At 42.7% G+C, this 16,103-nt stretch overlaps 1 protein-coding gene across 1 annotated transcript; it reads right to left on the minus strand.

Moving 5' to 3' along the window:
* Nucleotides 1-7,030: 7,030 nt before the first annotated feature.
* On the minus strand, nucleotides 7,031-12,876 carry lhx1a (LIM homeobox 1a; the record flags this gene model as incomplete). The annotated part of the gene is made up of 5 exons (XM_084558554.1): nucleotides 7,031-7,410; nucleotides 8,351-8,516; nucleotides 10,207-10,490; nucleotides 10,989-11,212; nucleotides 12,707-12,876. 5 exons carry the CDS (start codon nucleotides 12,874-12,876, stop codon nucleotides 7,031-7,033), a joined length of 1,224 nt encoding a protein of 407 aa, XP_084414680.1.
* Between the last annotated feature and the right edge of the window lie 3,227 nt (nucleotides 12,877-16,103).

The raw sequence follows: 16,103 nt of genomic DNA on the forward strand, positions 1-16,103 counted from the left end.
GCACACACGGTGACAACTTAGGGGCCAGATTAGTGCTTGCACAATATCCACCCTCCACCAAAGTGAATTAATTGTCTAATGGCTTTAAATTGATTAGGCATGTCTCAGGTTTGAGTTGCAAATCTCCCTCTAATCCAGGTATTTCCCCCTCAGGATAAGCATGGGATTGCTTTAATTAGCAACATGGCCATGTGTGTTAAGTACAGTAACATGGCAGCAAACACCTGGAGCGGAAGTTACAGTGTGTTTAGGTGATAAGGGCTTTCTACGGTGGTGCATTTAGCCACTTGCTCAAACACACATCCAGTAGATAATACCACAGTTGAAAATGCTAAGCTGGCAGAAAATAACAAAAATCTATTTGCCCATGAGGCGCTATACACAGTGAACAATTCTAAAAATGAGAGTGTTAGAGCTTTGGTGTTTTGGCTTTAGGGCTTCCTTCTTTTAATGTGTGTGTAACATGTAGAAGTTTTTTTTTTTCTAATATTATTTTCAAATTATTCCAACCATGTGACCATAAACTGCACTTCACTCTGCATGCTACTGTAAAGTAGAAGGTTTCAGATCAATGTATCCAGATATAATGACGCTACCATACGAGAAGTTTGATAGTCCAGACTCAAACAGACTTTTTTTCCACTACATGAACTACACAATAAATGTATAACATAAAAGATAGACATTGCCAAGAGTCATGTTTTTCTCTCCCCTGCTTCCAGCCTGCTTTTGGGACATGTTACATCCAGACAGTGCTTACACACAATGCTAGTTCCACATAGTATCAGAGGTTGCTGCAGTGCATTGCTGATATGACTTCACATCACAAAAATGGATAAGTACAACAAACAGTAACCACCCTTGAATCTATTGACCAGGCAACAACAAATTGGAACAATGGAGAAAGATGTCCGGGGCCTCATGAGCGTCAGAGGGCGATGACGCCTTTTCACTTCTGCAAATGGGAACAGAAATGTCGGTACTTGCTATTTGAAATACCTATTTTCAGTTTGAGCATGTGAAGCTGACATGCTGCTGCAGCTGACAGGATGCTTTCTCTGAGATTAATCATTCCGCTGAAGAAACCCAAAGACAGGCTCATGCTGTCTGAATAAAGTGTAGGTTTCCTTTTGTTTAAAAACCCATGCTGATACCATATTGCCATTCTCATTTCAGACAGAACACATTTCCTTCCGACAATAAAATATCATATTCATGAAAGGATATTCAGACACTCAACAGCCTGCTGGTGTAAACTATAAACAGATTTCGCACTGAAGTGTGTGTTCCATGTAATATCATGATGAGAAATTGCCTGTGCAATCATACACAAACAACTCATTGAGAAAACCCTTGCCCTGAGCTAAAAACACAGCAGTTGGTCTCCAATATGTGAATGACAAATGAATATCACTCAGTGGGTCAGATGGTGTAGACACACTCCATGCTCTGTGCTAATCAGGCCAACCTACAGACCCCACATACCATCAGGACATCCTCCAGGGGGAAATTAGTACTTTCCACTTTGCTAAACGAGTATACTTTCCTCCCTGGCCGAACGCATTGTTTGTTACATGGGCAATTTCCTTATGTAAATTGTACTACAGTGGGCTACATACAATTAGAAGTAAAACATTCAGTTTTGTACTAACTCTGGAAAGCAACTTAAAGGCACATTTCCTCACATTTCCTCAGGGGTGTGCTACTTAAGGCGGAAAGAAAATCTGTGTATTTATTCAGAGGTAAAGCTAAAACATTTATTATTACCTACTTTATGCTAAATAGCCATGCAGCAGGTTAGTATACAGTAGATGGGTTACGTTTGGACAGTGATAAGCTTCTCAACAGTGCCCTCTCAACCTTACACCCCTTGTCTTTTTTACCGCATGAATACAAGGCTAACACTAGTAACTCATGCACATATTTTGAAAGCCTCACTGAAGCCAGCGTGCAAGTTTGCCGGGTCACCTGCCGCCCTCCCTGACTCCTGAGGATGTCACCAGGTAGTGTTGTGTGTTTCCAGACTGATGCTTTAAAAGGAAAAGCTACAATAAGCTGTATTTGTTATTCAGGAGTTTTCATTCATTTATTTATTGCAGAATTCAATTGTTTCCTCGTGGCCCCGTAGCAAATGTTGCTGGTGCACGTTAGGTTTCTCGGCTATTTCGGTTCTATTGGCTATACATAAATAAATTGAAAACGCAATTGCATATGCAAAATAGAGACAAGTTGAAGATAAAGAGGAATGACAAATAGGAAAAGGGGCACGACTGTGTAAGTTCTACTCTGGAAGTGCTGTAATCAGGCTAGCTGTCACTTGACATCCAGTCTGATCTGTTTTCTGCTGCTGTGGTTGTATACTTAGTTACTGTTACTAAGTACAGTCGCTCCACATGCGGTGCCTATTTTATTTTGCTTACCTCTGTAGGTTTCTCTCATGTTGTTTTCTGCTCTGACTGTTGCTAGCCATACGTGAATGGTCTGTGGAGTTATAACTGCAATCTTTAATACAGCTAAAAACATATGACGAAATCACAGACTATTTTATTAGCATTATTGCTTACCCACCATAATGGCAGATATGAACATGTTTTTTTTATTTAATTTTATTTAATTCATGTTATAGTATCTTGTTTATATGTACTTCATAGAAGTTGAATGATATGTATACTTGGGAAGTAGAAGTTTGACTTTTCAGCAGCTGTGCTATGCTAAACAAAAACAATAAAAAAACACACTACTCGAGATTATAGTGCCGACATTATTTGTTTAGTTGTGGGTTCTCACCCTTTCATTTCACCACTTCACTGTTCATACTGCTCTACCTTGCGCTGCAACAGTCGTGGCTTCTAAATGCTTAAATATTATATCCATGAGCTACCTTAAAGCAGGGCCACATGATTGGAGGCAAAAAGTCCAGAATGCTGTATTTCATGTAAGCATTTAAATATTAGTCTTTTTTCCTCTCTCCTATTTTCTTCTCTGTGTGCAGAGTTGCAGGTGCGTGGCAAAACTCACAGGTTCCTCGCTATGGCCTGGCTACAATGAAAAGGCTCTTTCTAAAGTGTACATAAACATTTTGTTCTTGTGCACCAAAGAAATATTGGATTTTACTTTTATTATTCCCTGGTCAGTCAGTTATCCCAAGGCAGCAAATAAATAAATAAATGTAAAAAAAATGTATTGCTTTGTTCGTATTCAAGATATGCTTAAACTTATTCTGGCTATTCATGTTCTGTTTATTTAACATAAAACAAAAGTGCAAAATTTATAGAGCAGAATCTGGCAGATTAAAAAAAGGTACAGCCTGGATGATTAAATCAGAGAAGTAGTAGAAGGTAGTGTATCCTCCCTGAACTATACAGCACCACAATGAGGAAATTAATGATTAAAAATGAATTATTTGTAGGAAAATGCTACCTAATATTACTAAACCAGCAGAAGAAATCCCTTGAGTTACACATCGCCTTCTGCTGTCCGTCAGACAATGAGTAAGTGTAAAGAGTAGTGAGGTGGCAAAACAAACAGCTTGTCTGTAGAGGTCAGCTTATCAGGCTGCTACATGGCTGTGTATCATCCACTCGCTGAGTATTGAGCCAGGGAAATGTGCCTCAGCGATCAACCAACCCGCTCCATTGATTAACAGCGTTTTCTCATTCCTGGCCAAGAAATTGGCTTCCCCCAACATGTGTCGTTTGTTTGAGGAGAAACGAGGCCCAGTGCCATGTGTTTGTGTGCTTACGCTACGTTCTCTCCGAGGAGAGGGTACACTTCCAGCTGAGCCACTCTGCATTTAAAACTAGCAGCCAAATGCTTCTCATATGGAGAGGGGCTCTGAAAAAAACCTCTTCGTTTGAACACAAGAATCTCAGTGTTTGCCTGCTGGGCCTGATCTTCCTATTGGCTCAATATTTTGGCCCCTGTTGTACCCTAAAGTAAACCATTTTGTACTCCCCACCCCTCCCGTCCTGCCCCCCCTTCCCTCAAAGCGTTTATCCCCCTGTCACCCCCTCTCATCACACACATGGACATGCGGTACACTTATTTTGGCTCCCAGTGGGTGTGTGGGCTATTGAAACATCCTGACTTCAAGATTTAAAATGTCATTTTAAACCCATTCACTGCTGTTACGGCATGTTTTATTTTTCCAGTGTTAGTCTGCAAGGTCAGTTTGCACCAACAGCTGATGAGCGATCAATAGGAGATTTGAATTTAAAGAGCCGTGGCCCCGGAGCGGTCAGTCGCCAGTGCATGGTGTTACCATGGTGGTGGTGGTGGTGGAGAGAGAGGGGGGGTTAAGCCCATGGGTTCAACAGAGGCCTATATCCTTCCACACATGCTCACACCCTCCACCCCCACCTTCCACTCCACCTCCCCAAGCTTGGTTAACTCTCAAGACCATGATTAATTCATGGTGGATTACAGTCTGGAGGCAGAGGAGAAAACTGGGATTGCATACGGTCCTAACTGCGTGCAAGGGGTTAGGGAGATAAAGGTTCCCCTAGATTCATGCCACAATCCCAACACCCGGCCGGCTTCCCTATAAATATGAATAATTTTTTTCGTTCTTCCTGCAAAAGATCACCCGTCAGTGTTTGGGCTTCTTGATTATCACCGCGGCTATGTTCGCCGAAATAAGTTGAGCGAAGTCCCTCCCAGCAGCCGGACCGCACTGCATGAACACAAAGCTGTGGGGAATAATAGGAGTGGGCTAATAAAAGACTAACAAGCAGGAGAGCCGTGGTCGCGGCAATTTCATCATTGTCCTTCACAGTTGCACAGCTAACTGCTTATGATTAGCTGACGACCTCAAGTAACTGAATGCAGGAATGCGAGGCCAGGGCTGCAGCAGCTAGGAGAAGAAATAACATCAGCATAAGTTGTGAATTCACTCCCCCTTGTGTTGGTTGCAGAAATCCGGTCAAACTGAATGCTTCCCTGGCTGGGAGAAATGTGAAATCAGCAGAAAAGTTTTTTTTTTTTTTTTTTTTTGCTGTACAAACTCTTGTTCTAGTTGTCTATGAATTGTTCAGGATCTGGTGCAATGCTGCGGCAGGGAATAGGAAACAAACACCCATGTTGACAGTTTACCACAAAAACTCACACTGCAAAGCAGGATCCTGTGGCATATTTCTCCGCTAGAAGCTCCTAAGCTCATATTCGGACTCCTCCTTTTCCTTTCGTCGCATTGAACCGCCACCGTTTCAATTTCAGTCATTGTTTCTTCCAATTAATCAGAATTGACAAATGTCTACCTGTTGTTGTTTTGTTTGCAGAGGCCAATTAGTTCACACTCCAAGTGAAAAGCTTTCGCGCAGACAGAAAGGCGTTCATTGTGAAACGAACTGCAATGGAAGGATATACTATGAAAGCTGATTCAAAGAAAATATGTTTAAAATGTATATTTTCTAGTTTTATTAGAAACACATTTTTGTCAACATGTTGTATTTATACAGTGAATGGTCTAATATGCACTGGAGGTCACATAAGCTTAGGTTTATTGGAACAATAAAAGACATATCATGAGGGCTTGATATTCAAAGAGATGTAGCAGCTAATAGCTGCGTTTTTGACCATCGGTTTTTAATAGTTTGGAATTTTCTGCTTTGAAGACACAAAAATAAAACCTGTCTAAGTATGTTATATTAACAATTTTATGAATGTATTGTCAGCAAACTAAAAAAATTAAGAAGTCAATTACTCCTTTTAACACTTACATTTTGTCTCAACACATTCTGCGATGATGGTGCAAAGCACTTTAACAGTATTTGTGCTATTTTTTTTCTTTTAATTTGGCAAATGTCTACTTTACTTGTGTTTTTATTATTTTTTTAAACTTTTTTTGTAAACAACATCTTGTACAAACTAGCACAGTGAACCACAACCCCAGCAAATGTGTTTTTATCTCCATACAATATAAATGAAATCAATACAAAAGTTTGGTTGGTTGCTTGGAACATTTTTATACGGATCGAGAGGTTCTAAAACATGGTTTTTCGAGACTTCTGGACTCCTGAATGAAATAGATTACGTAAACAATTGACTGCTCTAAGTCCCATTTAGAACCCCGGTAGAAGATTTTTAGAAGGTAGACTTCATTTCATCGTTTCAAGTTCACTTCCGTTTTAAATAAAGGGTTTGCAATCCATAGAGGGTTTTTACGGGTTTCGCCTTTTGAAGGCAGCGTTCTTCAGATTTGGTGGAAACTCTAAAACCAAGAAAAGAAAGAGGAAAAAAAAAAGAACCAAATAGTCCAGGCAGAGGAAGAAACTGTCATTTCTTCTGGCCTCCAGAGACAGTGTGAAAAAGGTTAAGTGTCAATATGGCAGAGCCTTGAGAGGCAAAGAGGTCTGAGGAGCTTCTGAATAAATACAAGGGACACATCTAGTGCCTCGAACATAGTCTGAACGCCGCTCAGCCTTCGTGCAGTGCCAGGTCAGCACACAACCAACCTTTGGCCACTTTATTCTCTTTCTGTAAAGCTATTGAAGTCTTTGACAGTAGCTAATGATCTTTTCATGTTCGGGACATACTATAGGAGATTTCGATAAGGGTTGTTTTTTTGCCCCACCAGTGAGTGTTAGAGGGTTCTGTCGCTATGCCAGGACATTGACAGGAATCAGGAGAGATGACAGGGTGCCCCATGGGTCCAAAGAAAGAGGGTAGATGGGGGGTTCAGCAGTCTCACCCATTTTTTTTTCTTTCACAAGTCCAGTTATTGGATGCAGGGTGGGTGAAAGAAGCAATTGAAACACCCAAATACAATACTGAAGACAATGTTTTTAAGCATAATTATTATGCTGGATACGCTTTCCCCACAAAAAAAAGGATCAACAAATTGAATGAGAAAATAAATAAATAAATAAATATCAAAACACCCCTCCCCCAAAAAAGAAAGAGATTCAATGGCATTGCCCTAACCCTGTCGATATCCATGTCCTTGTTCTTGACCCCAGCCCCCAAACACCACCAAACCTCACCACCCTCCGTCACCAAAACTCTGGCCAGTAGAGTCCACTCTCTCAAAAAGCTACCACACAGTGCCCTCGTTCATTTCCGAAGGCGGATGGGACAGGTGGTTGTTGTATCCGCTGCCGTTCAGCGACAGTGAGGTAAAGGGTGGACTGGGGCCGAACACCTCAGAGGAGATGCTGTGCAGAGGCCCCGGGATGCCGGGCTCTGGGCTAGGAGAGTCCCCCGGGTGGTGGGACATGATATCGGAGAAGCGCTGCACCTCGCTAGAGGGGTGGTGGCCTGGCAGGGGGTGGTCCATACCTCCGAGGGGGGTGCCCGTGGGCCCCGATGAGGGCACAAAGGGGAGATCGACTGGGGTCTGGGCCTGCGACGACGGAGGCCCTTGAGGGAAGAAGTCGTAGTTTGCTCCCGGGCCGTAGTACTCGCTTTGATAATCTGCAGATCCAAGAGAAGGAGAAAAAAAACTGACTGAGAACAATGGGCGTGCAGAAATAATTCTGGGGACGTTGAAGAATTCATTGAATATACATAGCTTGATTTGTATTAGAGAGAGAGAGAACCCCTCGCCGTGCTGCATTAGTCACAGAGCATGCTACACTTAAATCAAAACTGCAATTGGGTGGGGAGAACAACGTGGCCACAAAATTAATTAAAATGGGGGCCATTTCATCAGCAATTCTACCTACTGAGACCGTTCCCTTTTTTTTCAATTCAGCAGAATATTATTAGACTTTTTGCTTCAGCAGAAAAGACAAAGGACTGAGCACAAATGAAATTCTCTGGAATTATCAGAGATTTCAAAGCATTTGAAGAAATACCGCCGTGTTGGTATCAAACCGCTCAGGTGTAAACTAACTTCACTTGAAATTAATTCTCTGCTCACTGATTTTCCAAAAGCGCATGGATGAGGTGACCCAAACAGAGTAATCTCACATCTGAGTGTGTTATTCTCTATGCTTCTCTTGTGCTGAATAAATTTTCTTTCCAGCAGAATATCCCAATTTGCAAGCAAAAAAATAGCAAGAGCTGCTTATGTAGATATTAGTCAAATATTTGCACTGTACTTTTTGTGAAATCAACCCAAAGCCAAAAGTGATCAATTTACTTGAAGTGGCAGTTATTTAAACAGTTATAAAGATCTAAATAAAACAGCTATTGGAGTCTAGTGGCACACAGCAGATGATATAGATGACATGCTAACATAGGAAATCAAAGAACATGCATTTATTTTTTCTTTTCAAATATGCCACATCACACAAACAGCCAGAATCACACCTAGCATCAACTGTTAAAATGTTTTCTACTGAAACATTTGCAGGGCCTAAAATAAATAGTGTATCTCCAATAAAATGAATTTAATGAATAGTAAGTTTACCTCCATAGTAGGAAAAAGGCCCGTTTGGAATGAGCTCCCCGGGCTCCAGCCGGTCCACCAGCGTCCTCATCCGCCTCGGGCTCCGGAAAAACGCGTGCCTCCGGGCGCCCAGCGCGCTCAGCTGCTTCATGCGCCTCTCTTTGGAACGTCGGTTCTGGAACCAGACCTGGACACACAGACAGACGCATATATGGGTCACTTCCTATCGCTCGGCAAACACGCCATAGACTGCTGACGCCATTTTCTACGGCACATCATTACTTCTTTTCTGGCCATGGGAGAAAAGAGGGAGAATTTGTGATGATGGGAAGGGGAGGGAGGGTGGAAGATGCTTTTTAGCAAGCATCTAAACAAACACGCGCGCACAAAAAAATGACATTTTCTGTAAATATGCAAATAAACCTCAATGCGTAAAATCTTCCCAGTTCACATTAAACTGCGGCCTCATTACGTTCCATGTTTGCCTTGGCACCTGCACCATACTGGCTTCTTATTAAAGTCAATAACCGCGCTCTCTGTGTGTTTTGCGGCGTGCGTGATGAGCCGGTGCGTTAAATCCGCAAGGCTCTGCGGCAGGGAGAGGACTGTGCCCAATTATCGTTACAGGAACGAGAGTCACATAACCTCCCTAATGATCTTTTAACCCTCCATTTACTCCGACTGAAGGCTACAGCAGCGGGGGCTTAAAATCTCCAATTAATACTTAATAAGAGGGTTGTTACCAATATATTACCGGGCTCTTAGAGGTTATCATTTCCTAATCTATAGGCCGGCTCCAGTTAATCACGCCCCAGCCCCCCCACACCCACCCCTCCTGTTTATACATATTAGATACCCCTACCACTTCCACTTTATCGCCATTAATCTGCAATGCTAAACCTTTTTTTTTTTTTTACCTATGATCTGCCCCGCAGCCTCAAACACATTATAAAGGTTTCCTCAAAGAAGGAAAGAAAGAAAGAAAGCTTGTTCTTAAAATAAAAAAAGCAACATTAATTTCTAAATTTTAGACCTACTTTTTCTGGGATTTTTGCGCATGGGGTTAAAAATAATCAGAGATAAAATAATAATAATAATAATAATAATAATAATAATAATAATAATAATAATGTGTGTCCTCGGTGGTTTCTATGGCTTCTCTCTTAGGTTCCTGCGGCCCTGCTGTAATCCAGAGCTCTAAGGAGACAATCTGAAGACCCTTGAAACAGATTTCTGCCTTTCCACTTGGCTGGAAATGGTCACAGCATGGCTAAATGTGGTCGCAAAACGTGATGGCAACGCGGTGCCAGGACTCCCAGCGCTCCCAGCAGCCTGGCGCCAGTTGGCGACTTCGCCCCAGTGCGCGCGCCAAGACTCAAAAATACCCATATAAATTGCCCCTTTTCCAAATCAACCTCGTCCGCCGGCCAATCTTTGAATTAATGGATTCAACGTGTCCGCGCCGTTTGAAGGGGTCATTTAAAAAGGGGGGCCATGCGCGGTCATGGCAGCCTGATATTTTTCCATAAAATATAAGCTGTTACATCACACCTTTTAATGGGTGTGTAACACCCTATAAAACAGGAAAGGCGTGAGCCCACAAACCTCTGCTGGTGGGTGTCCCCTGAATTCTGTTTCTTTAATATTTCAGAGCCTCTCGGACAGATTCAGAACAGCAAGGTTTAGCTCATTTACTCCTGACCCATATTTAACAAACATTACAACAGGGGACGAGTTGAACCTCAGATTCAAAAACATTTGATAAAAAATTAAAGCCTACTGGGTATGTGTTTATTTGGTGGCGAATGAGTTAGGGTAAGCTCAGCACCCCTGACTTCTTGCAGGATCTCTGAACACAGCCTGGGCTGTTGCTTTACCTGGATGACCCGCATGTTGAGGCCGGTCTCCTGGGCCAACTGCTCCCTGATGTGTCTGGTGGGTTTTGGGGTGGCAGCGAACGCCGCCTTCAGCGTCTCCAGCTGCTTGGCCTTGATGGTGGTCCGGGGACCGCGCCGCTTCCCTCCCAGGTTCTGGTCGTCGTTCTCGTTGTTAACCGTCTCCTTGTCGGACAGAGCGGCTATCTCCGTGTCTTTTAGGACCACGTCGTCCTGGAGCTGGTCTTGAGAGTCCGGCGATAAACTCGGGTCGCTGCATGCCGTTACTACAGAAATTAGATTTTTAAAACGGGAGGTTATTGCAGGCATAATGTAATCCACAGCATTCCACGCAAAAAAAATAAAATAAAAAAAATGACAGCACTGATGAGAGGTCAATTTAAAGTGGCTGATTCAAACCAACATTTATACAAACTGAACACTATTCTTTGAAAACTTTTATCAATTTGTTCACAGTTAAACTGTATTTATGTTGGTTCCGATTTATAAAGGCTCTAAAGTCCATTGTTTTTACTCACAAAACCCGCAGCTTTTAAGTGTATCAAACATAAAGTAGACCAAATAAAGATGATCTGAGCTTCTGCAAGAGGCTCCAAAATGGATTGTTAGCGGAATCATCAACAGACAATGAGCTGTGTGTTTTTATTCTCCTTTCTGGATGCTGTCCCGGCCATGGAAATGAAGCCACCGCGGGACGGAACACATCACATCCATCACAATTTCTCCACCTTGTGCTCAGATAACACGCGGACGCACGCACGCACCTGAGAGGAGGTTGGTGTCTTTTACACTGGCGTTGCTTAGGTAATCTTCTTTGCAAACGAACTTGTTCTCGTCTATGATGTAGAGCTCTTCGCCGGTGGAGAGCTGCTTATTGCACATCATGCAGGTGAAACAGTTGAGGTGAAACACTTTGCTCCGGGCCCTCCGAACCAGATCGTTCGGAGAGATGCCTTGTGAGCAACCGCCACACTTGGTGCCGAACCGCCTGCAGGAAAGGGAGAAATAATAATAAAAATAAATACTGGGGTTATTATTGTTACCAAAGACTTACTCTGCAATTTCACGACTACAGTATCAACAAGAAGCCAGGTTTGGTGACGGACTGACAGAATGAAGACACGTGTTAACATTTTAAAATGCTGTTGACTGGGATTAGGCCTGAAGTCACATTTTTATCCATAAATTTTATATCAAATTTGGATTTAAAAAAAAAAATAATAATAATTAAATGGCAAAATAAGAAACAAGAATAATAAATGAAGATTTTATATATCTTATGGCAACTTTTTTATATTTCCAAAGTCCAAGAATAAAATCGCCATTCACAATAATAATAATAATACTTTGCAATGATGTATTGTGCAGCTTTTATATAGTTTTGATTTTTTAAGAAAATGTTGTTGACACATATTCTCTTCCTCTAAAATTATGTGCAAAATTGTGTGAGCAATTTTGGCTTTTTTTTTTTTTTGTGTGTGTCCCTTACAATGTTTAAACTTCCCCTGAAACCACTCCTCTAACAAAGCAAGTTGCTTTTGGAATTCTACATTATAGCCTTGCCATTGACTCCACCGTTAAACAATGTGTATTGAGTGGCGTGCACTGCTTGTTGACTGTGCGTCTGTGATTGCATTGTCTGAAGACTTGATCTTTTCAACTAGTTTACTATTCAAATCCACTTATCACGTCCTCCTCAGCCGGACTGAGCAAACACACCGGGCAGCGGCTCCTCTGGCCGGGGTTTGATCCTGTGCGCTCCCCCGACCGCCTGCGCGCTGTTAAAAAAATACACCCCAAGTGTGATTTCCTCGATTTCCTCACCAACCGCACCCCCCTCCTCCTCTCCCCGCTGAGAGCGAGCGCACACGCGTTTTTTAATGTGGCTGCTCCTCTTTTGTTGTGGTTTTGCATGAGAATCGAAATTAACAAGCTTTTAATTACTCACTGCTAATCAAAGCTTACTGCCCACAAGTCCTCGTTCACGCCTGCAGGCACGGACAGGTCGGTTTATTCATTCATTTAGAGGACAAAAAAAAAATAAAAATACTAAAGAAATAAAACACTGCCTTGATTGTGAGCCTACATGTGAAGTCAACAGATGCGCTTTTAAATTATTTTAATTTTTGCAGATAAATGCATTTGTCTTTTGTTTTCTTTAAAAAAAATTCAATGGATTTTATTTGTCTATTTTGACTGTTTTTTCCGCTGTTTAGATCAGCCTACTTCTCATTTTTCTGATTACAAATAATGAAAACAACTAATTTAAACGTTGCAAATAATACATAAAGGTGACTTTTTCAGTTAAATGTATTTTTCTCTTTTATGGGATGATGCACCATCAACATATTTAGTCCTGTTTTTCTGATTAATATAAATGTCTTTAGAATATATAATCAGTCACACTACAACCAAAAATAAAAAATAAAATAAAAAACCACTGCGGATGTTCAGAGTTCGCTGTCACCTTCCCCATGCTTACCTAAAGAAATCGTTTTTGCAGTACAGTCTCCCTTCTCGAGAAAAACATTTCTCTGTCAAATTACATTTGCACTCGCAGCACTGCACGCACTTGACGTGCCAGGCTCTGTCCAACACGTTGAGCAAAAAGCGGTCCAGGATAGGCCTCTCGCAGCCGGCGCAGTGGACCATGGCTTTTGCTGGGCTATGACCCCCACAAATGAAGCGCACGCACAAACAAAATCAACAACACAGGACGAGCATTGACAGAGTATCTGCTTTCTCCCTCCCCGATTTGCCTGGAGCTCCCGGGTCAATATGCGCGGAGATGCCAGTCGATCAGGTGTCACCACAGATTTCTCCCTGCATGCGTAAAAAACCAAAAAAAAAAAAAAAGAAGCTCAGCGTCCAAAAGAAAAAGAGAAAAAAAAAGGGATGGGATGACCACCACGCGTCCTCTCTGGTGGAAAAGCCAAAAGTGGGAACAAATAAACCAGTCCTTTATTGGATCCGAGGCAAAATTCAACTAAGACGCAGAACACAGGAAGCTGCGGATCGGCTCAGGCAAGGAGAGCGGAGCCAGTTTGGTTTTCCCGGTGCTCTTGGAAGTGACGCATCGGCCGAGAAGAGCGTCGTCTGCCAGTCAGTGGTAGAAGAGGCGTCTAATAAAATACTTTTAGGGCAGAGCTGTCACATAACAAGACACGCACGCCTATAAATAATTCAGTGTACTTTAACATGGCAGCGTATCCACAGTTCAAAAACCCGACGAGAAACAAAATCACACACCAAAAAAAAAAAAGAGTGTTTCTCCTCTCGCGCTGTTAGACGATCCTGGATGTTTGGCTTGTGGCGGCGTGGACGTGCTGGGACGTGCTGACGGGTCCGGTAGTAGTCAGTGTGTATGCTGGGATGCCCCTCAGTCTCCAGTACCGTGCGTATGGTGGGATGCGCTGGATCTCCAGTACACTGTCTTGCTCCTAAAGCTCCAGCCCAGCCTTATTCCCAACCTCCTGACGTCAGGCCGCGGCCGGACCAATCAGCACCGTGCCATGCCAGCAACCATCAAGCCGCCCCATCATAACCCAGCGAGGGCTCTGGCTGCTATTTATGCCACACACTCAAGACGCCAATTGTCAAGAATTTCCCTGCAAACTGTCATATGTTAGTGAATGTGTTTGGAGGAAGCAGCCGCGGCGGAGGGCGAGCAGCGCGCAGGGAGAGACGGCAGTTTTCAGCTGCAGAGCAGATTGTCTTCTGAGCATGAGGGGGACATGAAGGAGGAATCTGAGCAGGTAGATACTTTGGTATCTTCAGGATAAAGAGGCTGGAGGCGGATATTGCATGGCGCGCTCCCTGTTTGTTCGCTTGAAGTTGCTTTGCGCAGGAGAATGACATAGAAGGCGAGCCTGTGCTTTTTGTTATTTGAGAATATCCCGAGACTTGTGTAATTAATAAGCCGGCTGCGCCTTAAAGCTGCACACTGCCGGGGTGTTACATAGGCGATGACTTGGTTCTAGAGATGCGATGCTGTCCTGTGTCCGTGGCAGCAGCGCACTCCACTCTTTAGGGATGGGGTGGAAGTGAAAGACGGAAAGGCTCTAAAGTTGACAGCTCGTGCAGATCAGCCCGTCAGGAACTCGCGGCCCAGACACCTAGGACAATTCATTAGGGACGTCCAATCCACTTCAAGTCCACCTTAAGTAAATAACACGAAGAGTCTAAGAGCCTGATGGATTATTAGTCATTTCCCATCAAAGTTATTTGTCAAGTCTCGTGTTTTGATCATCTCCAGGCCTGCCTTTAGTCTTCAACTCTGCTAAGATCTTTTTTGTTGCTCAGTGAAAACAGGTTGTCTGCAGAGGGATAAGTTTACATGCTTGTTGGATAAATTCGTTTAGTTCCATCATCTAACTGAGATTGATTTGCATTTGTCAGAAACCTATTGAATCGTTATAAACCTTTATTTGCCGACTGTTTCTGTTGTGGCCTGTAAGACAGTAGATTAATAAATGTAAATACACTAAGAAAACGTTGTATTTGTCTTTGTTGTAAAACAAAACAAACAAAAAAAAGTGTGATTACATAAATGGAATCAAGCTCAGTTGTTGCGCACTTTAAAGCAAAGAAAGCAACCATGGGACACCAATTTATTCTGCAGCAATAGCCCGCCAGCACCCTCTTGCATATGGGCTGCTTCTCATGCAAAACGCCCGCCCGTCCCCGTCCAGCTGCCTCCCTCCCGGCGTCTGGGGAGAGCCCCTTTAACAGGACATGTGTTACTGGCTTGAAGAAAAACAGAGATAAGGCTTCAAAACACACACATGCACAGGCACACACACACACGCCGGTCTCTTTTCTTGTCTCCGTTTAACCATCTCCTCGGCCCGGTCCTCTCCTCTCCTTCCTCCCCTCCTGCTCTCCTCTTGTCATTTTTCGCACTTTGTTTCTGCACGATTTTCCTGTCTGACCGTCACTAAGCATCTTGCATGTTTCGTTTCCAATCAGAGCCAGAGAGGTGCCACTTTGCTCCATAGCAGCTGAACCTCCAATCCATGGAAGTATATCGTTTCTTCTGGACTACAAAAAAACTTACTCGGTTTCTGTTTTGCCTCCGCTACAGCTGGAGAAGAATCCGAGAATATAGCTTTAGAAATGCACGGCTGAGCCCCTCCGCCACCGCGCAGACCTGTAAACGCAGCGCGCAGACAACAAAAGTTGTTGTTATTTCCATGTCTAGAAGATGCCTTGATAGTCTGTCAGTGAGGATAATCTCTGCCTGATTTAGAATAAGCCAGAGAGAGCGAAAAAGCCAGCTCACGGAGGCTGATTAATCCACGAATAGAATGAATTCAAACTATGGGCTATAGGCTTAAAATATCTCAACTCCCCTCCAGGCAAAGACACTATTAAATGAAAAAAAAAAAAAAGGTTTCAACCTTACCACTGTAATCCTTTACTAGCAATAGATTTTTATTCGCAGCTATTTTTCTTTTCTTTTCTTTTTTTTTGCTGGCACAAGTTGTAAATTGGAATTTGTGGCGTTGACTCTGTGCTCAAGTTGGAGAAGACAAAACTTCTTTCCCCATTTTTTCATTCGTTTTAATCTCAGAATGACTTAAAGGATATTTGATGACAACAGGATCCTTAAAGAAAATGAACATCTAAATTCTAAAAACTAACGAATAGTCTATGTTCTATAAGAGAGCCTTCATTTCATCCTCCTTCTCTGTTCTCTGAATTTTATGCGCAATTCTGGATGTTACAGGCCGTGCTACCACGTTTAAGAAATTAGACACTCTTATATCAGGGCCATAGTACTGTAAAGCAGCCCAGGAGATTTGGGGTTTATGAAGTGCGGACAAGAGAACTGGTACACTGCGAGATAATTAATCTGAGATAATGAATGAGGCTGTGAA

Source organism: Chelon labrosus (assembly GCF_963514085.1).
Source record: "Chelon labrosus genome assembly, chromosome: 13".
Classification (NCBI taxonomy): Eukaryota; Metazoa; Chordata; class Actinopteri; order Mugiliformes; family Mugilidae; genus Chelon; species Chelon labrosus.